The 24,525-nt window shown below is 43.1% G+C and overlaps 2 protein-coding genes across 2 annotated transcripts in view; both read right to left on the minus strand.

Annotated features, from left to right (window-relative positions):
* LOC134502748 (disintegrin and metalloproteinase domain-containing protein 9-like) overlaps window positions 1–24,525 on the minus strand; it is a 658,699-nt gene that overhangs the window by 430,130 nt on the left and 204,044 nt on the right. The gene's annotated exons all lie outside the window — the stretch shown is intronic.
* Window positions 23,131–24,316, minus strand: TCIM (transcriptional and immune response regulator). The gene has a single exon (XM_063311184.1). It carries the CDS (start codon window positions 24,202–24,204, stop codon window positions 23,917–23,919), a length of 288 nt encoding a protein of 95 aa, XP_063167254.1. The 5' UTR covers window positions 24,205–24,316; the 3' UTR covers window positions 23,131–23,916.

Genomic DNA, 24,525 nt, shown 5'->3' on the forward strand with positions numbered 1-24,525 from the left:
TGTACAAATGATGAACATGTAATTGCTAAAATGTACAAACTTTTATTGAAATTTGAAACAGAAGAAGAACAAGTGAAAGATTTTCATGATAAAGTGGGCTGAAAATTTTGGTTACAATATACAGATGGAACTATGGGGAAATATGTGGCTGAAAGGACTGAAATTTACATTATGTTGTAATCTTAAAGAGAAGTTTTATAAAATGATGTACCATTGGTATATGTCACCAGAGAAATTGTCTAGAATGTATAAAGGCACTTCAAATTTATGTTGTAAATGCGAACAAGAAGGGACATTTTATCAGGCTTGGTAGACATGTAAAAAAGCTAGAAAATTTTGGATTCAAGATTTTGGATTTTATATATACTGATTCAGAGGATTTTAAAGATTAATATACAAATGAGACCAGAGGTCTTTCTTTTGGGATTGATGGACAAACAGTTGGAAAAAAGTCATGGAACTTTGGTTTTGTATATGATAACTGCAGCGAGATTATTGAATGCAGAAAAGATGGAAAGATTCGGCACTACCCACAATGGAGGAATGGCTGGTGAAGATGATGGAATTTGCTGAGATGGCCAAATTGACTTCTCTGATTAGAGAAAGCAGAATATCTGCATTTATGGCTGACTGGAAAGCCCTCATGGACTTTTTGCATGAAACAGAAAAAAATAAGCTTATGATGTCTGGTTTTGATGATTAGACAAGATAGATTACAGAAAGAAGAAACTCATGTTGTAACCGTAGAGTAAGAGGTCAATTTATAATTGTACTTATGATTGCTGTAAAGAAGATCAGAATCCACTTCTCTGTATCTTTTTTCTTTCTTTTCTATTTTTCTTTTTTTTTATTTTTTGCACTTTCAGCTTTCTTTCTGATTTCTTTCTTTCTCTTTTCTTCTTACTTTATATTAGTTGGTATCAGTTTTTATCTTCCTTTTTAAAACTTTTCATAAAATCATATAAAATTGAAAATGAAAACAAAACAAAGGTCAGCCGAAGGATCGCAGTTTGGGTGACTATATGAGAAGTGAGCAAAAATCCATGGCCTGTGTTTGAGAAGCCCCTTGCACAGAAGTGTGCAAAAGTACACAGAAGGAAGAAAGCTGTAAGCCCCTTTGATCAGAGCTTCAGTTCACTTTCTCTAAAGATGGCCTTGTGTAGCCTGACATTCAGCTGAGCAAAGGTTGAGACCTTTGTATCTTAGCAGTTACCATCCCAGTCATTCACAGACTCCTAATTTCTATTCTCACTGGAAAACAGAGCAGTGAAATGTTCTGGCAGATCTATCATCTCATTCAATCTGTGCGGCAACTTGATATGTTGAGCACTTGATATGTGGCTGCTTCCTCCTTCACTCATGGCAATTGTGGTTGTATACCATAGCTTGCTTGTGGTTGTAGCAACCTTAATTAGATTAGATTTTTAAATTTATATCTCACCTTTCCTCCAGAGTCTCCCTCCATTTTATATCCACAACAACATGCCTGTGAAGTAGACTTGGCTGAGAGACAGGCAGTACCGTTGCATGGCAGAGAATAGACTTAAATCTGAGTCTCCCCAGTCCTAAACCAACTCTAAACCACCACTCCGGGTCTCTTGATAATCTGTCCTTATTGTGGCATTGTTTTGCTTTCAGGAAATTCAACATAAAATTGGAGATAACTAGCTGGCCTGAGTAACACTCAGAAAGTGGGAGAAGAAGTGATGATAAAACTGGCTTTCTGTGTCTCAATGATGGCAGCATTTTTATAAGAATCCAGATGTTCTTGAAAGGCATTCCAGAAATTTAAGGAGGGGATTTGGGGAGATATATACACAACTTCAGCATGTCAAGGACTTAGCTTTAATTAGCATTTGCCCCCATTTGATGATGATGATGATGAGGGATGATGATGATTTTGTGCCTTTGAGTCAGGTTTTGACTCTTGGCAACTGCCTGAACTAGTCCCTGCAGTTTTCTTGGCAAGGTTTTTCAGAAGTGGTTTACCACTGCCTGCTTCCTAGGGCTGAGAGAAAGTGACTGGCCCAAGGTCACCCAGCTGGCTTTGTGCCCAAGGCAGGACTAGAACTCATGGTCTTCCAGTTTCTAGCCTGATGCCTTAACCACTACACCAAACTGAGTCTCTTATTTGAGTCAGCCTTGACTCTTGATGACTTCATGGATGAACCCCTGCTGTTTTCTTGGCAACATTTTCAGAAGTGGTTTTCCATTGCCTGCTTCCGAGGGCTGAGAGAGAGGGACTGTCCCAAAGTCACCCTGTCACCTTTTGTACTAGGCAGGACTCAGGTTTGTCTGTTCCTAGTCCATGACCTTCACCACTTGCCTATACTGGTTCTCCAAGCGTTTATAAACCTATAAATCATGAAACAACAGTATCCACAGATACGGTATTCTGGTAGAGAATATGGATAATGATTAGATGGACCTATGCTAACATTTTCATACAACAATAGAATCATGGTCTCCCTGTTTCTAGCCTGGTGCCTTAACCACAACACCAAACTGGCTCCCTGTTTGAATCATGCCTGGTTCTTTCTATATTTTCTTGGGGATAGGCCTTCTCAGTAGGGGCCCAGCTTCATGGAACATTCTCTCCCCAGACATTCACTTACCTCTTACCTTCTTTGTGCTGAGCAAGGACCTCAAAACGATTTTGTTGCAGTAGCCTTGGACTGTAGATGTTTTGAGGTACACCTGTCTTTATTGTTGTGATGGTTTCTTTTTATAATTTTGAGATGTCGTCTTCTTTTAGAGATATAGAGATACCCTTTGGGGAGGGGGAACATTGGTTTGCTCAAGTAAACTCCTGAGGTTTGTGTAGATGGAGGCAATTTTTAAGCACTGTACCAATCGAAGCGAATATTTGCAGCTCAGGGTTGAACTGTGGAGTCCTGGGTGTTCCCTGAGCCTTGTTGTTTCCTTGCAGACGTTTCACTGCCAGACTAGGTAACATCATCAGTGTGAACAGGGAGAGGGCCTTGCTCTCTGTTTATATACAGTGGCTTACCCTACTTGTGTTGGTGGGGGTGTTGTTCTCTCCTTGGGAGTTCTTTGATTGGGCTGTTGTTTGCTGATTGGTTGATTGACTGAGTTAATAGTTCCTTGATTAGGGTGTATTGTGCTGTTTGATTGTTCATCTGGTGTTAATCCTAGTGTTGATTTTTGCATATCTGGGTGTAGATTGCTGGTGAGGAGGTGTTCTGGTCTTTTGGCTTTTCTATTGTCTCTTTTGAATGGTCTGTAAATGTTGTTTACCTCCATGTGTCTGTTGATGGCTGCTTTGCCTGAGTGCCAGGCTTCCAGGAATTCTCTGGCATTTTTGGATTTGGCTTGGTTTAGGATGCTCACAGTTTCCCAGTTGAAATTACAGTTGAGTCTGTCCATGTGTTGTGAGATTAAGGAGTTTTTATTGTGTCTTCTGACTGCTAGTTGGTGTTTGTGGATGCGCTCTGCTAGTCTTCTACACAGTGGCTGTTACAGTCTTTGCACTGTATGTTGTAGGTGACTCCTGTTTTTTCTTCTTGGGCTATTGGGTCTTTTGGGTTACTTAATATGTTCTGAAGAGTTTTAGTTGGTTTATGTGCTACGGTGATGCCATGTGGTTGTAACAGTCTGTTGGTGGTTTCTGAGATGTTTCTGATGTATGGCAGAGTTATCCTTTTCATAGGTTCTGTTGGTTGGGTTGTAGTGGGTTGGGTGGTGAGGCACTTTTTAATAAAGTTGGGAGGGTGTCCATTTTGCTGGAAGATGCTGTACAGATGATCTTTTTCCTTTTTCCAGTGTTCTGGGTTGCTGCAGTGTGTAAGTGCTCATCTGAATAATGTTCTTACACAGCTCCTGTTGTGGGAGGTTCGGTTATTGCTTTGGTAATGGAGAACTTGGTTGGTGTGGGTAGCTTTCCTGAAGACTTGTGTTTCTAACTTGCCATCATTCCTCTACAGATGAGGATGTCCAGGAATGGTAGTGTGTTGTTGTTTTCTTCCTCCCTTGTGAATTTTATTCCATTAAAGATGTTGTTGATGGTTTCATGAGTTTCTTCCAGTTGTTTCTTTTGTATTATGACTAAAGTGTCATCCACGTACCAGATCCATACTTTGGGTTGTATGTGTGGGAGTGCTATCCTTTCCAGACTCTGCATTACAATCTCTGCCATAAGTCCTGAAATAGGTGATCCCATGGGTGTTCCTTTGATCTGTTGATATATTAGTCCATCAAACTGAAAGTAGGTCGTAAGGCAGAAGTTGATGTGGTCAACAAAACAGAGGTTGATGAGGTCAACCAACCAATCAACCAAGCAGCAAACAACAGCCCAATCAAAGAACTCCCACGGAGAGAACAACACCCCCACCAACACAAGTAGGGTAAGCCACTGTATATAAACAGAGAGCAAGGCCCTCTCCCTGTTCACACTGAAGATGTTGCCTATTCTGGCAATGAAACGTCTGCAAGAAAACAACAAGGCTCAGTTTTAAGCACTGTTAATAGCATTTAACAATAAATCCATCTCCAGTTGGAGTATCAAAATCTTCAATAGGTATCGCTTCGGCGGGAAGGTAACAGCGTTCCGAGTCGTCATGCTGGCCACATGACCCGGAAGTGTCTATGACAACGCCGGCTCCAAGGCTTAGAAACGGAGATGAGCACCGCCCCCTAGAGTCGGATTTGACTGGACTTTACGTCAAGGGAAACCTTTACCTTTACCTTTACCTTAGGCAGCACAACAAGGAAAGACCAGACCCACATACCCCATGGCCATTAAAGCAGCTGCCAGAATCTGGTAGCACATGAGAACTGAAAACAAAAATGGGGAATACGTTGTTTTTTTCGAAAATCTGAATGAGAACAATAGATAACAAAATTCAGGGGACATTTCTGGCACAAGACCAACATTAACTACTTCTCCAGGGCTGTAGAGAGGAACGTCTTTCCCTTCAATCTGGAGACGTCTGGGACTAAAGCCAGACCTCTGGACATGCAGAGCAGGCACTCCATGAATGATGGGCCCTGAATTCCCCTGATCTCATCCCTCACACTTAGCTTTCCTCCTCCAAAGAAGGACACGATTAATGGAGCTCTTCCCTTTCTATCAATGACAAAGCATTTACCTGAGAAGCTAGAGAAGATCCATGTTATAAATCCTGAAACTGAATATTAAGTTACAGCGTAATGTATTTACTTGTGGAAGAGAAGTCTATGGGGCTTTCAGTGGAGTGATACAAGTGCAAAAGGATTTATCATTTGGTCAAGGCAAGAGGAATCAAGTCCCAGCTCTGTTCACAAAAGCTTCTGCTAGAAGATTTGTCCTGGAAAAGAGCAGGACACGCAGGTTGCCGAACGAGAGGGACATTAGGGAGGGGACATTTTACCTGGGCCTGGAATAAGGGGACAGCCTGCAAACTCATGATCGAGGAGTGAAGGAAAACATGCGGCTCAGCTGTATAACTTGGGTTTAACTTTTATACGCAGATTTGTGCCCAGGAATTTATATAAGAGATTGAATTATGTGTTCAACTTGCCCTGCTGTATTTAAACAACCACAACAAATGAATATAAATGTTTTCAGAAAACTACGCTAGTCCTGACATGCTTTTTTGTACACAATACATGGGAAACTAACACCATGTGGTAGATGCATCTTTTCCAAACATACACTTCTTTGTTTGCAATTTTGAGACATGGTTGGTTGCAGTCTGTCTGGGCTGTGATTAGGGTTTCCAGACCTCTGGGAAAAGGAGGACATGTCCTCTTCTTTGTCCTCATGTCCTCCCTCTGGCAGGCATAGCCTTAAAATCAAATATTGTCCCGGCTTTTGAGTTACCTACCAGCTGTCATCTCCTGAGCAGCTTTTCTCCACGTGCAGCACTTCCTTAATAAGTGCTAATTGCAAATTAACAAGATCCCTTCTGTGACCATGATTAGCACCCTCCTGACAACCTTCCTGAAACTGACAAGACCATAATCAGTTACACACTGAAGGCTTTTCCTCCTAAGGGCTCTGACACTTGGTGATTGAACGACCAATCCTTCTGATGCTGTAAAAAGTAATTTCATATACATGTCGGCCTAAGAACTTTTTTTTTTTTGCAGTTTTTGCTGTAATTTTTGTTGTGGATGCTAAGAAAGTTAAACAGTGTGTCCTCCTTTTCCTTCCATTTGTCCTCCTTTCCGATTGTCCATGTCCTCAGATATCTGGTAACCTTAGCCATGACAAATTTCATAGATCCATAAAAGGGTCACCATGTTCCAATCTGGGTGGAGAAGCTGTGAACGTGGCATGTTTGAGTGGAAGCCCAGAGAAAAATGTGCATGTCAACTGTTCTTCAGGGTGCAATGAACTGCAACAGGTACCGTAGAAGTGAATTATGGACTGTTGTCCTTCAGCCTAGCTGTTTTTGCTCTTCTGCAGCTTGTGGCTGTTTTCCAGTAACCAGCTTCCCCTAAATAGCTGATTATCACTGCTCTCAAAAAACTGAGTCAGGATATTATTTATAGTAAGGGAGAGTTTCTGAACAGATTAGCTAGCCCGGCTTATCTGGATGGCGGGGAAGAATTTTACAACCTAATTATGTGTTGTTGGATTGGGTAAGACAGAGCAACCAGCTATGACCTGTTTAACTGATTCTGCTTTATCTCATTGAATTTTCCAAATGCCTCTTTAGTAATATCTGTGCTGCATTGTTTTAACAGCTCTTCGGAGCAGGGAGCAGTCTTTCCTATCCTCTACTCCTTTCTGGATAGAGTGCAGTCCTATCCAGAAATATGTGTCCATCTGGCCTTGCTTCCAGAAAAACTGTGCAGGGTTCAGATGTCATTTTGTTCTTAGCATTTATTTAAAAGGACTCACTTTCCTTGGCCCAGCAAGATTGGAGCCTCAGGTTTAAATTCTTTCATTGTTAACCGAGAATGGCTGGCAGAATCATTAAAAAAAATCCATGCACGGTAGGCAGCAAATTTCAGGGCTGATAAAGAGAAGGCTTCTCCACACGTCATTTTGTCTCTCCCCACCCCCACGCCCCCAATTCTCCTGGAGTTTGAGGAGAGAGAATTTCCTTTCACCCTTTCTTTCAAAAACAAGAATTGCAGTAAAATTCCCCTGGCTGTAATATTCTCCACTCACTTAGTGATAGGAATTGTGTGGAAATGTCCGGACTTGCATTGCATCATTATCTTTCCAGGGGTCTTCAGCCTCGGCCCCCTCACATACCATAAAATTCTAAGGGGGACTATTTCAACTTTTGGGGTAGCTCTAGAATATCGTCACCCCCTCTCTGTCCCTTGCTGAACTGGCTAAAAAAAATGCCACCCAGAAAAATGCCAAAGACATTCTTGGTTTGCCCAAAAAGTAGGTTAGAGAAGCAAAGGATTCTTTGGCAGAGTAAGAGGACTTTTGAAATGGCAAGGTGGAATTTGGCACCGGAGGAAGTGTGGAATTCATTAAGTATGGTGAATTAAATGGCCATCAAATTAAAACGGTTTCAAAAAGAAGCTAGATAAAGGCATTGATCTAGAAGTTGGCATTCTGGATGCTTCTGTTTCTTTATTTTTTGTTACTACTAGTTTTAAGTGTAAGCTCCTCGGGACCGTTTGGAGTTGGGCGGCCTCTCAATTGGAATGAATGAGTGAATGAATGAATGACATGTGCAATGGTTGGGTCCGGAGAGGCTGGCCCAGGGGTGGCATTGGGCGGAGAGGTTGCAGGAGGGCTGAGGGCAGAGGCGGGCTGGGACGGGAGGACAGGAACGGAGGAGTCTAGTGAAGGGTTGTCCCCGACAACCCGCTCCTCTCTGGCACGCCCTTTTATTTTATTTTCTTCCCCGCCATTTTGGCCTTAGAGCCAATCGGCTTCTTTTCTGCTGGGCGCGCTTTTCCGACCATCTTCCACTGCACTGATTGGCGGCAGCAACTCTCCCTCTTGCTCACCGCCAATCAGCTGTTCCTGCGATTCCGCTCTAGGTTTTCCCCCAGATTGAGAACTGCTGCCAAGTCAGCCTCCTTTTCAATTTCAATTTCAATTTCAATTTTTTTCCCGCTTTTCCCAGTAACGGTTCCAACGTTTTTAAAAAACGGGACAAAATTGACATTTATATTAAAACAATGGGACGGTCTGGAAATGTTAAAAAAATGGGACTGTCCTGTTCAAAATGGGACGTATGGTGAGCCTACATCGTCGTTGTCATCTGTAAAATTTCAAGGTAGGAAAAGCATTAGCCACAGCCACTAGAGGCATCTGTATTTTTCGGTATCTTTTCAGTGTAATAAAGCAATGTGCTGCTTTGTTCCTGCTGTCCCCATTGGTCCCTGTGATTATGTGCATGTCAGTGTGTGCACTGAGAACACAGGGTGGGCTGCACTTACTCCGCTTTGGGTCATGTGATCAGGGAAGGGCTTGGAATGGAGGAATTGTCAAGTCTCTGGACTGCTGCCCAATGGTCTTTGGGGGGAGGAATCTTTTCTCTGCAGACTCCGGCCCATTTTGACCTCAGTCCGTCTTCAGCCAGCTTTTCCCTACATGCCATATTTGCTCCATTTCGATTCCCTTTTCAGAGCATGATCTTGCTGATGGGCAGATAGACAGGAGGGCAGAGTTCTGAGCAACTTTACCTACTCGGTTTGCAATATTTCATTCAGCTGGAAAGAATAAAAAGAGAAGGAGCAGAAAGAAAAATATTAAGGGCACATACATATCCCTCCCTTAATGACTGTTAGCCCTACTTACGTTTACATATCTTACTGTATAACTCAGTGTTCTTCAAACTTGGCAACTTTAAGACGTGTGGACTTCAACTCCCAGAATTCCCCAGCCAGCCATTCCGGGAGTTGAAGTCCACACGTCTTAAAGTTGCCAAGTTTGAAGAACACTGATAGAACTGAACTGCTACATTTACCTTATTTAGAAAAGGGAAAATTAAGCAACCTGTTATACCCAGATCAAAATTCCAAGCAGCCCCCACAGAGAATGCCAAATTTAGGGGGGGCTCCCATCACATTTCTAAATTGGTGGAGATCTTCAGCAGGCCTTGTCTGTCCCCTTAGGTGGGCAGGATCTAAGGCCCTGAGTCATACATTGTACCCATATCATTCTCCCTCTGTATCTGTGTGTGTGTGCATCTATATAGTATAGCTAATATATAAAGCAGTTTACAGATAAAGTGAAGCATGTTTTTAGTGATTGCAGCCAGAAAAATAAGTGGGCTGTTAACTTCATTCCTAGGGCTTTTAATGCCAAATGCTCTTTTTCTGTAAATGTATCCTAAGTATCTGCCTCTGTCAGATTTTGGAATATGCATCCTTTCTACCATTAAGACAGTGAAATGATGCATTCTGGACATTGTCCCCAGGTTAATCTGTTAAACTCATTCAAAGCAGTACCACATCACTTTATACCCATAGAACATGCCCAAGTTAGGAAAAACACAGGTATAAATAGTCTGGGCTGTGAGGAGGGCAGGAGGGGGAAGAGGGGAATTTGCATTGCAAAGGCCCAAGATGGAAAGGAGATGATTCACTTTTTTCTTGCCAGTTTCCTTTAAAAAAAACAACAGCTTGTTTGCTGCTTTTATCTTTGTCAAAAGCATGCTAGCATCAACTTAAGGGGTCCAGTTGTTTGACAATCCCTCTCTTTTAATGTAATTTTAAAGATCAGGAGATTGCCTCTGTTTGATTATGTTACTGCAGGCACAGGTGACCTAGTGCCCTTCTTATGTTTTGGATTCTAACTCCAATCAGGCATAGCCAATAGCAACAGACTGTGGCAGATTGACATGGAAAGATGTGTGTTTTATTTAAAAAAAGAAAATTCTATAGTTTCCATTACAACTGCAAGACAACTGCAATCTCAGAAACCAAGGGGAGACAGTTTGGTCTAGGGGTTAAGGCAATGGGCTAGAAACCAGGAGACTGTGAGTTCTAGTCCCGCCTTAGGCATGAAAGCCGGCTGGATGACCTTGGGCCAGTCGCTCTCTCTCAACACAACTAACCTCACAGGGTTGTTGTTGTGGGGAAAATAGGAGGAGGAAGGAGTATCAGGTATGTTCGCTGCCTTGAGTTATTTATAAGAAATAATTAAGGTGGGATAGAAAATAAATAAATAAAATAAATTCAGAGATGAGTTTGCAGAGTATCTCTGCTTAGAATTTCTTAATTAGATATATATTTTGGGTAATACGTGCTCATTAAATGGAATCAGAGTTAATATGGACCAAATCCTATAGATCTCAAGAGTAGACTTTTATGGATGAATTGGGCAACCAACTCAAGGCTGATCTGCATATGACGATCCCTGGATGACCTCAGAACAGACTCTGTTCATCCTATGGCTCAACCCTATAATAGTTCATTCTGCAGAACGTTGTGGCTTTCTTGCAGCTTAGGAAGACGCTCTAGTTTTATCACCCAGGTAACTTCTGGATCTGTTGGGACTACAATTTTCAGAATTCCAGCTGACAATTCCAGGATTTCAGACTCCAAAATAATCTGGTGGCTACCAGAGTGGGCAAGAATAAGTTCTGGAAAGATCTCCCCCTCATTCTATTATACACGGAGAAAGGGTGAGTCCATTTTTAAACTAGCTGGAGTTTTCTCCAATTCCAGAGATAACCAGGCAGAGATTAGCAGTGTAAACAAGCTTGTTTGTTCTCTAAACAGGATAAAGTAAGAAGCTTCATCAAAATTCGGCGCTCCAGGGCTGAACTAAACTTCCTTCCATGACATTGAATGATAAGGAGCTGACTCATGTGAAGTCACCAATCAGTTTTCTGGATGTATGTTTATAAGACAGGTAGGCCAAAGGGGATGCAGATTCTAACCCACAGGGCAGAAGAATAGGTTATATGCCAGGTTTCCATAGGAGCCATACCAGAAAGATTTGAAAAAGTGGACAGAAATTGTCAATCCCATGTACAACAGCATTTTGCTTGATTTTTTTTTCTGTTCAGTTGTGTCCAATTCTCAGAGACTGCCTGGACAGGTCCCTGCAGTTTTCGTGGCAAGGTTTTTCAGAAGTGGTTTGCCATTGCCTCCTTCCTAGGGCAGAGAGGAAGTGACTGGCCCAAGGTCACCCAGCTGGCTTTGTGCTCAAGGCAGGACTAGAACTCATGGGCTCCTGGTTTCTAGCCTGGTGCCTTCACCACTACACCAAACTGGCTTTCATATTTTACTTGATACTATATCCTAACAGAGAACCAGTTTGATGTAGCAGTTAAGGCATCAGGCCAGAAACCAAGAAACTGTGAATTCTAGTCGCACCCTAGGCACAAAGCCAGCTGGGTGACCCTGGGCCAGTCACTCTCTCTCAGCCCTAGAAAGGAGGCAATGGCAAACCACTTCTGAAAAACCTTGCCAAGGAAACTGCAGGGACTTGTCCAGGCAGTCTCCGAGAATCCAACACGATTGATCAGATATATATAGATATAGATATATCCATATATCCTTACTATTGACCATAATAACATAAGAGTAGCTCTGCTAACTCAAGCCAAGTTCTATTTTTGGCATTTTTTCTCTTGCCAGATGTTTCCCAGAGTATATGGGATACTCACAAGCAGGAAACAAAGATGTAACACTTTCTGGACATTGTTCCCCTGAAACTGGGATTTGGGGGCATGGACCCTGAGTTGTCAAGATAGATCTGTCCTCCATGGACGTACTTAATCCCCTTCTCAAGCCATCCAACTGAGCGGCTCGCACCAAGTCTTGGTGGCAGTGACCTTCACCAGTTAATTGTATGCTACATGAAGACACACTTATTTTGTCTGCTCTAAATCTCCTTTCAGTGAGCTTCTTTGGATGATCCTCATTGCTAACATTTGGAGAGAGGGGAAGTACAGTTGCACCCTGCTTAGAAGCTTTAATGAGATTCCACCCATTGAAATACTGAATGAAACAAGTGTTTGAGGGTGAGTCCTTGGCCTGCCTCACCCTGACTGATAAATTCACCTTCTCTCAGAAGAAATAAATAGCTGCTAATCTGGCTCACTGTGGACTTTCACCTTGTGCTGGGTTTAGAAAAGACTATGACCAAGGTTAAACAGAGAGTATTCAATTTAAATTTGCAAAACGACGGGGCTAACACATCTTTTGACCCCTCCAGGGCCCTTATCAGCTTTCTTTATGCTGTCCCTAAATATTTTTACAGTCTTCTCTCAACCCCACAAAGAAAGCATTTACTGGGGTGAGATTTGATGCTCTACCCTGGAATGTGATGAGGGGAGATTTAACAACAGACTACTTCAAAAAGCTTTGGAGGACTGTGATAAGCACTGGGACTTTTCCCCTGGAGGGTGTGATGGTTATGTTGATGAGTGTGGTATTCCTGACTGGGGGGAGGTGAAGGTTATTATGATGGTCTTGGTTTTGTGTTGTATGGTTTTACTTACCGTTTTAATCTTGTTCTGTACCAGAGTGTACAATACTTAGAGTAGGCTGACCATATTTCCTTGAGACAAAAACAGGACATTGGGATAGCAAAACGGGGCAGGGCTGGGCTGGATCGGCAGGCAGGAACTTCTCTGGTTTTCTCGGGCTGGGAATCTTCGGATTTCTTTGTTTGCAAGAGGCAAGGCTGGGCTGGAGAGTCTAGTGAACGGTTGTCCCCAACAAGCTGTTCCTCCTCTGGCTGTGCTTTTACATTCTTTTCTTCCTGCCATTTCAAGGCGGGAGCCAATCGGCTCACCCTTTGATCTCCACCTATCAGCTGATCCTGTTTTTTTTCTTTTTAGGTTTCCCGCCAGGTTGAGCTCTGCGGCTTTTTTCCCCGCTGTTTCTGCTGAGCTCCCCCTCCTTCCACTCAAAGTCAGACTGCATTCTGACAGGTTCGAGGGAACTTTCAAATTTTTAAGTAAGGTTTTTAAGAAAACGGGACAAAATGGACATTTATATTAAAACGACAGGACGGTCTGGAAATGTTCAAAAAACAGGACAAAATTCCATGAAAAGGCTCTCAAATGTACACCTATGGATGTAAGTAAATAAATAAATGTTGCATGATCACATGGTTTTCCCAGAAGGTCCTGCAAAGGAGAGACAGGTCTACAATGAATGAATCAAACATGTGTATTATGAAAAGAGAAAAAAGCCCACCCATATTATACAATTTTGAGAAGTGATCTGACCTTTTTCCCTGGGGAAGGAAAAGGGCTACCTAGTTTATCCTACTAAGGATCCATGAGAAAACAAAATCTCTAAATCCATTCCCAGCAACATCCCTGATAATATTCTTTTGCATTTGGGGGAAACTAGCCATATCCAAAGGCATTGTCCCACGAATAAAAATACTAACAGTAATTTACCACAAGCAGATCCCAGAAAATATGGTCCAGGGCTAACAAAGGGAGGACAACAAATAACACAATCTATAGTCGGTTTCTGTGGTCTTTTACAAAGGGGTTATAAAAGTTTATAGGCAGCAGAATTATTGTATACTAGGCACCTCTGCAAGCACAGGGTGTTCACACCACGCTGAATAGAGGACATTGTTCTCCCTGGAGTTGATTTAATGTTTGCTTGTCAGTTTGGGTGATCAGAGCTGTCCGTAACTCATTGTTAACTGGCTATTATCTCCAAGTAATAATGCTGCCAAGGTAATTGAAATCTGAGGGTGGTGCAGAAAGGAGGGACTTCATTGTTTACTTCACTTCTGGGCTGTGTATTATACAAGGTTAAAAACTCATTTCTCACAGCAGTGTCTCAAAGCCCAGCCATAACTTTGAAACCGGTAGGAGAAAAGGTGTACTTCCTTCCTTCCTTCCTTCCTTCCTTCCTTCCTTCCTTCCTTCCTTCCTTCCTTCCTTCCTTCCTTCCTTCCTTCCTTCCTCTTTCTATCTCTCCTTCCTTCCTTCCTTCCTTCCTTCCTATCCTTCCTATCCTTCCTTCCTTCCTTTCTTCCTTCCTCTTTCTATGTCTCCTTCCTTCCTTCCTTCCTTCCTTCCTTCCTTCCTTCCTTCCTTCCTTCCTTCCTATTGGGACTTTATTTATCCTTCCTTCCATACAGAAGAGGAAAAAACACTTCAGATTTAAAGTATTCCCAAGGGCTTCATGCACTGCAATAATCCCTGAGAACACTACAACTCCCATAGGCCACTGCACCATTCTCTGCAGTGTGTTGCCATGCAGTACAACAGGACATCAGAGGTAAACTGAGCAGGAACACAGGTCCGAGTGCTGGCAAAGTAAAGGAGGGAGATTATGTCCCAAAAAGTGAAAGGGCTATAAAGGCCAGGGAATTAAAGAACAGAGGAAGCTTCCCTCTGCCAAGTCAGGCATTTGGTTTCTATAGCTGGTTCTGTATCCAGTGGTGTGGCTCATGCAGTGTGCTAACCGTGATTTGCTTAAGCATAGCTTAGTGAATAAGTCATAGTGAGATAAATCTTTAGAAGACACTACACCTTAAACCAGGGTTTGCCTATCACAATTGCTGGGATTACACAACATGTTCAGCCAAGGCCAAACAATTCACACAATGGGTTAGTGGCTGGGCAAACCCAGCTATCAGGCGAGTGGATCAGATTAAGGTATGGCTCCTTTAACCATGGTTTACCAAATGATCCACCATTGACTGTGTTCTCATGATATGCTAAGCCAAACTCAACAAAGCACATTGTGGTTTAGCACAATCCGCAAGCCCAGTTTCTGATGGGCAGGGAGGTGCCAAGAACTGAACTACTGGGACCTTTTACATAGAAAGCAGATAAGCCATTCCTTCCCATTATTGGGAGATGCAAACTCCCTTCAGCCCACTGATGAACTCCTGGCTAATCATGAACTTCCCAGTTTTAATTCGGAGCCATTTTACTACAGCTCTGGGACCACAGGTCAATCCCCTTCACAGGAGACTCTCCAACCCACTCTAATTGCCGCTTGGCTCATTAACCTTGGAGTCTGGGGCTGTGCTAATCCATTCTACCTCCGGCCTGAAAACCAAATGCCCATGGGTGTGGGTGGGAGCGTTGGCAATGGGAAATTGTGAGTAATAAAACTGGGCTCTTCCTCTACGTCACACAGAAGCCTTCAGCCAGGATGATTGGGCCATGAACTCCATAAACCAAGCTGTAAACTTCACTAGGCTTTTTTTAAAAAGATGCAGTAAATTGCTGCATGTAAATGTTGTTGTCTTGGAAAAGGTCCCTTGCTTTTATTCTAGCTTGGTTTGTCCTTCATCCAGCTTCCTTCTTCAAGGTTCCTGAGACCTTCGGGTGAATTTATTTATGAAATGACATGTATAGAGGTTGAATTGGAGCTGGTATCCCGTATCTCACACAGCCTTCCCAAAACTGGGACAATCCATAGCTTGGAATAAGCACACAACACTTCCAAGCTAGCAATGCATCTGGCTGGGAATTAGAGTAGTTCAACAACTTGGATGGGTGTTAGGAAGCTGCTTAAAAGAATATGAATTCATTTGCCTTCACAGGCCAGCAAGTAAGGAAGAAGGGGATTTATTTAGCAACCCATTGGGCTGTCTGATTGGAGACCAGGATTTCTGTGAAAGGACCCTTGGCATTCTTGCCCCTGTTTATCAACTGTCAGCATGCCAGTCAATAATCAAATGGGATGTTGGTCCAAACATGGTTGTGCACCTCTGATGTGGACAGAAATTATTTATGAGCCACTTCAAGGTGCCTTGTCCTCTTTCTTGAAGTCCTTATCTTGCATTAGGCAGCTTTCCATATAGAGCAGAGGTGGGTAACAAAGGCCACCCACCCAGCATCTCGTTGGCTCACCAGCACTCTAAATTCTTGCCACCAGAATGTGGCTGAAGTTCAGCCATACAATTTTATCCCTCAAAAATAAGGGTGGAAATAGGAAGGAGGGACCATTTAATTTCTGCACTTAATCCCCACTCCCAAACCCCCAAAATGGGTCCAGAATGTGCTGCTGCAATTTTCGCTATCACATTATGGCAAATTGATTTTGGGTCATGGTGGGGAGAGCAGGAGGTTAGGTTGCACTTATGGGTAGAAATTAGAACAGCCAGAGCCATCCCACTCCCATTTCTACCCATTAAAACCTGAAAGCTCTGGAGAAGCAGGGACCTCCTCTTCTTGTAACATCACAAAGGTCACCACACTTCTGTTGATGTCACCTGCAGCCCACTAGATCATCAGATGGAGAGCTGCTCCATGCAGTATATACATCCTTCCTAAAATCCGTTCCTGCAAGTGAATATTCAGGTTTCTGTCACAGGAAGTCTAAAGTGCAGCTCATCCCACCCCCACACCCCCACTCATCTCTCAGTGGGGTGGTCCATTGCAAAGGGCAAAGGAGTGGGTGTATATTGTGCTTCCAAGCATAGCTTCAGACCGGCCAAGAGCCAGCTCGGTGAAGGGGATGAAAAAGCGAGGACGTTGTGTTTGTGGTTGTCTAGCAACTACCAACAGTCTCCGTCAGACTTAGGGCATCCAGGCGAGCAACATTTCCACACCATTTTTCCAGAATGAATTAGTAATATTTGGCAGGAACTGCAGGATCTTCTGGCACAACCATCTCTATTCTTTGGTGTCATAGGTCCTTTCTAGCTTCAGGGCCCTCTGACAAAAACAGCTAAGCCCTTGTTTGTCTCAGCTGTTGACTTCCTTTCTGTGAAATGCTTGGAATGAAGGAACAGGACCACGAGCCCAGCAAAACTATAGCCTAAAGTCCCACTGCTTTCTGCTTAGTTTTCCCAGGGCCAGCTTGTGAGTCTGAAAGCAAATATTTTTGGCTTGTTTATTAGCTTTGATCCTTCTGGGAGCAGGAGACTGACAGATCTACAGCGCTTGGACAACAGAGGGCCATAAACATTCAGCCATTTGAAGGTGAGAAATCAGCAATTCAACTTGCTCTAAGCACACTCTCTCTGGGGATAGCAATGAACAGTGGCATTTTCTCACTGTAGAACTGGGCACATCTTTTGTTTACCAAAAAGCACTTACTCTTTGGACTATTCAAGTTAATAACTGTTCACAGCTTGGCATGGCATTTGCAAGGGAAGTGAACTTCTGGCTCAACACCCTTAAAGCATCTGAGATACTACAGATCTCCAGCTGGCCTCTAACCTGATGTCCTAGTCTTGTCCTGGTCTCACAATGGGATTGCGATACCTGGCTAGAGGTTTGTGAGGTCAGCCAGGGAAGATGTGGTGGATTTGGGCAGTGCCGCTGGTTCTCAGGAAGGTGGGAGCACGTTCCAAGGAGGTGGAGGAGATAAGAGGAGGCCCAGTCCAGGAGGCAATGGTGGGAAAATGAAGAGGTTCAGGATAGCCACGCCCTAGAGCTTTCCCAGGTTATCTCCCCTTAGGTTAGGTAGAGTAGCTTTAGTCTGGCAAGATTCTGTCTATACGGTATGAGCAAATAAAGAACTGGAGTTTGAATGGACTGACTCTTCGTTGTTCTTGGGCTGGGCCTGACAGAAAAGATGTTTCCAAATTGCAGACATGTTGACTTTCTATCCCCAGTTAAATCCAGCTTCAGTCATTATATGCTTCAAGAGTAACTAACTGGGTGCCCGCTAAAGATTTTGCTCCACAATTCGTACAATCCTTGTTCATGGGGATGGAGATTAATGGGAGTTGTAGAATGAATGAAGCACCTGGAAGGTGACAGGTTGCTTACCCCGGCTTCTGGAGGATGCTCATTCGCTATACAGTACCTCTGTATAGTATTTCTACACAGTACTTCATAGACTCATGTTTTCAGTAACTGTATCAAACCACACTTTTGTCCTGCACAATATTTCTTAGCATTCAAAAAGAACCTCATTATTAGTATTGCTGTTGTTGTTGCTGCTGCTGCTGTTATTATCATTTTTGCTTCATTTGACTTGCTGTATCAGGTAACCCAAAGTAGACAACGTTGCTTGGCTGAGCAGATTTGGAATTCTGAGAGGATTCATGAAACAATGCCATGGAGACCTACCTAAGTTATAATGCTAGAAGTTGGTGCTTTGCTGAATGCTGGGTTCCTACTTCTCCTTGTGATGGAGCTGGGAGCCTGGTGGGTACCTGTCAACCCCACAAGATAGTTCGGACCAAGAAACAGACACCCTGTAGACCTAAAACTACTTTTAGTAACATAGTATATAAGTACATAAGTGTGTGTGTGTGTGTGTGTGTGTATACACATATATACGTACTGTATATATATGTACATAAGGCTATATATACACATACATATATACTGTATACATATGTACATAAGGCTATAGTAACAAAATCTTGCAAGTCTGAATGTGCTTCCCCTCCTCCCTCTTTTATCTTCATGTGAATTAGGGGGCACTTGACTTAGGCATTTTCATACATTTCTATCTTTGTATGGGCTTCAGTCACGTTTATCTGTTCATTGCCTTGGTAAGAGATCTCTCCACCAAGGCCACCCTCCATATTCTTTACAGCACCATAGAAAGAATCATAGGACAGACTAGTGCCCACCAATGCCACATTGCTCCCCGCCCCCCCCCCCGACAATCCAAGGGCACAACGACATGCTCAGTAGAGCTGTGGGCATGCCATGGCTCCATGGAGCATCTTAGACAGACCTGGATAAATTTAGCTGCCCAGACAGACTGCTTCTGTGGCTCAGGCAGAAGAATTAATGGAAGCACACAGCATTTGCCAGCAGGAAATCTCTTGCACGGGTCTCTTCCTTGTTTTGTTACACGCTGCGCCGCTACAATGGGCCTTACGTTGTTCCGGAAGGCTTTTCGCCCTGCCTGAGCACTGCGCCCTGCTCATCCTGACAGACACTGAGTCTGCATTCGCAGGGACTCAGGAAGGGATCAATACAATGCAGACACCCTGCCCTTTAGCACTGGCCACCCATGGAATTCCAAAGGGATGCACGGGTGAAAGAAAGCCGGGTGGAGGACTTCTTACACCCTTCGGGCTTTGCAGGCAAGGATGGCTTCCTGTATAAAACACTGCATGAGTTTTGATGCTGAGGATGATTTACATAATGATCCCACCTAAGAATTCCAAGGCAGCGTAGATTTTATCATTGCAATAACCCTGTGAGATAGGTTAAGCCAGCCTTTCTCAACCTTTTGACCCTGGAGGAACCCTTGAAATACTTTTCAGGCCTCAGGGGACCCCTTCACATTCAAGCTCAAATATAGCCAGAGGTTGCAAAATTATTATATTCGTTTCATGGGTAGGCCTGTATAGATGCATTAACGGTGTTCTTCCACTGAAAATCAAGAATGAAACTTACCTCTTCAAGGTGAAATTGCTCAAATTTGAAATAATTTTTTAAATAAATCGTGATCTCCCAAGGAACCCCTGGTGACCTCTTGTGGAACCCTAGAGTGCCACAGAACCCTGGTTGAGAAACCCTGGGTTAAACTCAGAGGGAGAGTGGCTGAAGGCCATTCGGGAGGCTTCCGTGCCTGGGGATGTTCTTGAACCTGGGCCTCCCAAGTCCCACCAGCACTTTAACCATTAAACTAGGGTGGATATCACGCTAGCAATCTTTGGAACACTTTTTCTCAAACTAGGCATTTCCAGCAGTGTTTATCCAGGGTTTAATTTCTGTACATCTGTTTTGTGTCAGAACGATACGTATCCCTGTATTATTTCATTCAAGCAATTTTTTCAGAGTTCTTTGCTTTTTAGAAATGCCAGGAAATCTGTCATACTCTCAGTGCATCAAGCTGCCCCTCTGTATACTTTTTTCCATGCTGCTATTCCAAATATATGCTTTTTTTTCCTACACAATTTGCCCAACATTCAATCCATTTAAACGCAAGTAGCTCTACTAGCTTTGTGTTCTGTGTTCTGTGTTTTGTGTGTATCTTCTGTTCTGTACCTATTCCTCTAACTGTGTATGAGCCTCCCCTTGGCCTCCATTATTTTTGGACAGGGCTAGGTAGGATGCCCATGGGCAACATCTTTTAGAGTCATCCAACCATTGTTCTGCAAAAGTGAAGGTTTTACATTGTCTCCACAAATCCTGGGTGACAGTAGGAAATGCTATCAATGACTAGTGGGGAAATGGCTTGCAGAGAGAAATGAGACCTTCTTGAGAAGTTTGGGGGCTGAATGGAGAATTGGGGGGGGGCATATTCAGCCCAGAGGCAGGAATGTTCCCATACCTTGTCTGGCTTCTGCCTCCAGCATTGTCATATCTCCTTTGGGGAGACTCAGAGATGCAGAAAACAAAGCTGAAAGCTAAAACTGAGTGTCTGACAGTGACTGATGAGTGGGACCATGGTGGTGCTGAGATTCAGCTCTCCGCTTAAAAATGTAGAGCGTAGATGCCACAAACATGAGGACCAGAGAGGGAGAACTGGCTGTGATTTAAAGCCAGGCCACAATTTCAATTTTTCCTTAGATATGCACCTACGTAGCTTCTTGCGCATATTTAAGTCCATGAAGTTTACACAGGAAACAGTCATATCTCTGTACCTTCACCTGAAAGCCAAGATTGACATAAGACATTCGCATTCTCTAATCCTCCCAGTTTAAAAGGGGAAAGATCGTGTTCTCTGACCTTGTTCTTGTTTTTAATTTGGCCTTTGGGGCATCCTTACTACAATTGTGAACTTAAGTGCTAGGACTCACATTTATCAAAGTCCAGCCCACTCACCTTTCTAAGGCAAAAGTGGGAAACTTTTTGGTGGCTGATGGCCAAAATCAATATCCTTTGAGGTCCAGCTGATGAGACAATAACTCTGGGTGGGCTGAGTCAGAACTTCTGCTTTTCCCTTGGTTGAGTATTCAGAGCCATTTATTTCAATGGACAGAGAAGAAAATGTCCTGAGATGGGCACATTCTTTGGTGCCTTCAGACTAGCCCAGAGGGTGGGGTGGGGTGGGATGAAACTGGGATTCCTTTTCTAAAGTTTTCAGGGATCAACCATACTATTCCTTTCTGAAATACACTAAAAGGAACTTAACTTTGCTTTTCTCTCTTGGCTATTGTGTACCCTGATAAAAGGAGCAGCTAGCTAATCTCAGAATCTAAACAGGGTCAGATCTGCTCAGTAGTTGGCTGCGGTTTTCAGCTACATAGAGGCAGGTACTACATGACCAGTTTCAGCCTTACTGGGAATCATGAGAAGTAGGTAGCCAGATGTTATTTGGTGGGGTTCAACCCCCCCTACTGAGAACTGTACTCATGGACCTTTGCATTTTAGACCTCTACATACAGTGTATTAGCTTTAGGAACTATCCAGATCCTCTCACCCAGCGGCATTATAGGAGGGGATATATTGAAGCTCTCAGAATGGTACAGTATAATGAACAGATGTGAGATTACGTCATGCCCCCATGCAGGGGTTTTTACATGACTTCCACCCCTTCTTGGATATACACAGTCTAAAAATAAATACTCCCCCTCCCTCCAAAACCCCATACACAGGAGCACGACATAATGTCACATCTATATCTCTCTGCTTTGAGAGCTTAAGGCAAGGTAGACTCTATAAACCATTCTGATATGTACTTGGGGGAGGGGGGAAATCCCAGAAGTATCCAGTATTCTGGACTGGGACATTTTAAAAAGCCCCAGAAGAAAACAGTGGTAAACCACTTACGAATTATTGCCAAGAGAGCTTTAGCACGTTACCTGTTCCCGCTGTTGTGCTCAATTCAAGAGAGACTTTAATTTTATTGGCTGTTATAGAAAATCAGGTGTTTTTTTTTAATGATGCCTGTAATGTCTACCTGAGCCAGTGAACAAAGCATCTACAGCAAAAGACTCCAGAAATATCTGCAAGGGAACTCTTGGGGTAATGAGTTTGGGGTGGGTCATGCATGCTAATCCCTAAATCTGGGTTAACCAAATCCTCTTGCTGGGTTTATATAACATGTTGTGCCTGGCTTAAAATGCAGGCCTGGCTTAAACAACTTGCTAATATCCATGGGTGAACCCCAACTGATCCAACCCTATTTTAATTTTGTTTAGTGTGTTGTGCAATGCAATAAGCATAGGGAGGTAATAAGTAGCACTGTAAACAGCTGGCCTTTCAAACATGAACTGCTATGGACAAAGAAGTTGCGGGGGGGAGGTGTGGCTGTGCTACCACTGAAAATAGCAATGAGAAAAAGAAAAATCTCAGGCATTTGCTCAGGAGGAAGAATGTCTTTGAGACTTTTTAGCTGAACTCTAAACCAACATCTATGCATTAGACAGATTTTTCCCTGTCAAACCTACATTGTTCCCTGTCAAACCTACATTCCATCAACAAGCCTCAATCTGCAGGTTTGTAATGTGTAAAATGGCTCAGGTAGAATATTAAATAGCCATCAAAGAGAGGGGGGAAAATAAGTACTTAAATGAAAGCTCAGGGCAAATTTTCTCTCTGAAAGATGTTCTATGTAATTAGCAGAGTGATTGGTCCTACTTAAATATTATTTGATTTACCCAACTTACTCTGATAAACTAAGGTAGACCCTGTGCTGCTGCATAACTCCAATGAATTTTGCAGGAGAAGACCCTCCAGTGCTCTGCATTACCAAGAGTGAGTCAGTAAGAAGCTGCTTACATCCATTACAACTTCCTTTTTCCCAAGGTAAGTAGTTTCAAAGGATGCAGCTTAGATTTGCTTCCAGTTAATGTTTTAATCTTGAGAATCCAGATTTGGAATGGAGGAGCTCAGCCAAAATCTCTTGGGAAGCCATGAGCTTTACTAAAGCTCACCTATAAAGTGGGAGTAATCTTTGCCTAAAGCAATGAAAAGCTTGGTGATATAATCTCTCTGGACCCATTGCCTGGAGAGATAACCAGGAACTCAAAGGAAAAGAGAAAGAAAGTGATTTCAGGTTGCTGGGAAGAGCCAACAAACATAAATCATTTAATACCTAAATTTAATACCTAAACTCAGATGCGTCAGGGCTACTGTTTCTTAACAGTACACAGTGAAATTTACTTTGCATATGCTCAGAGTTATATTTTCACAGGATCTGAGGGTTGGCATTAGAAAAAGGTTCTGTAAATAATCTCCACTGAAACTTACTTTAAAAAAGACTTACTAATGTTTCATTTTACAAGGATCATCTATTAAAACAAACAAAAAGATATTTCCTTTTGTTAAAAAGAGTTTTCTGTTCTGGAACAACCCTGTCTAATGATATTTTGATCTGGTACTTCAGAGGGAAGAAGTTTTAGGAAATTCAAAACCAACTTTAATTGCCAAATAAAGCATTTCAAATCAAGAACAATTTATATCAACTTTATAATTTATTTGTTCCACAATGCAGCATATGCAATAAATTAATGCCCATTACTACAGCATCATCAGCATAGCTTATCACTTGTTAAGATCACTACAGCATTGTCATTAGGGCAGAAAAAAGTTTTTAAAAAATGAACGTGGTGTCTCAAAGAGACTTTCATGGTTCATTTCATTCAGGAAGTAACTTATTTAAAAAAAAAAAAGTTTGTGCAACTCATTTTAAGAAATGGAACAGAAACAGGATTGCTTCACATTGTCCTGGAAAAAGTTCTCTCTTGGGGAATATCTGACATGCAGACAAGATGCGTTTCTCCTGGTGCATTTTTAGCAAAGGCAAATGGACAAACACTGATGGTTTTCTGATCGCCTGTGATCCCAGCAAACAAGAGGAAAGAACCTCGTGGAAGGCTTTACACAGTCAGTAAACAAGACTGTCAGACAGCAGACAGTTTAGTCAAGGGGAAAACCACAGAGTCTCTTGTCCACCCATGCTGCTGGAAAAAGTTGCAGTGTCTGCTCCTCCACTTTTCCATCCTTGTGGCTCAGGAACTGCCACCTTCATCATTTGGTGAAGGCTTCCTTGGTTCTCTTTCGATTGTGCAAGTTGGAGTCTGCAGAGGAAGCACACAATTGGTGGGGATTGAACACCCATGAGCAATATGTCCAAGCATCCTCCATCTCGTGCCAGGCACTGGAGATGCTCTGTGTGAAAATGACGACTCCGGCCGAAGAGCTGTGCTCTCTTTCATCATAACTTTGCTCCTGTGGCTCCTCAGTGGACTTTGATGGAATGTTTCCCGAACTTCAGGAACTGGAAGAGTTTCTCTCGGGTCCTCTGCTTCAGAGCCATGAGCGATCTTGCCTTCTCCTCCAGATCTTGGTCAGTGGCCAAGATGATCTTAGCCCTTTCCTCTGCTTTCCTGTCCCCCGAGTTTTTAAAGAGCTTCTCCAGAGTCTCTTGATCCAGGTTCTCAAAGATGTTGGCCACTGCTTTCTTACGCAGGGCAGTGTCGAAGCGATAGCCGTGGACGGATGGGCTCACTCTCAAGGAGGTCGACATGCTGGCTGGTCCCGGTTTGCTCCACACCACTTCCAGTGATGTCAGACAGAGCAGCGTTGGTCTTGCGAGTTTATTGCCTGGGGAACCCGTAGAGAACTCCTAGGGATGGCACTGCTATTTAAAGGCAGCAGAGAGCTGAAGTGGAAGCTCATATTACAAAAATGACATCATGCGGAGTTCAACATCCAGTAATCAAAGGCCGGTTTAACAGTTGAATTGCCAGTCTTCTCGTCTCTCTCCACTTCCGCGGTGAAACTGGACAAGAGAAGTATTGCTGCTTACCAAGTGCACAGATTTGCTTCAGTGGATTTAGGTAAGGCA

The sequence above is a fragment of the Candoia aspera genome, chromosome 9 (assembly GCF_035149785.1).
Source record: "Candoia aspera isolate rCanAsp1 chromosome 9, rCanAsp1.hap2, whole genome shotgun sequence".
In the NCBI taxonomy this organism is placed as follows: domain Eukaryota; kingdom Metazoa; phylum Chordata; class Lepidosauria; order Squamata; family Boidae; genus Candoia; species Candoia aspera.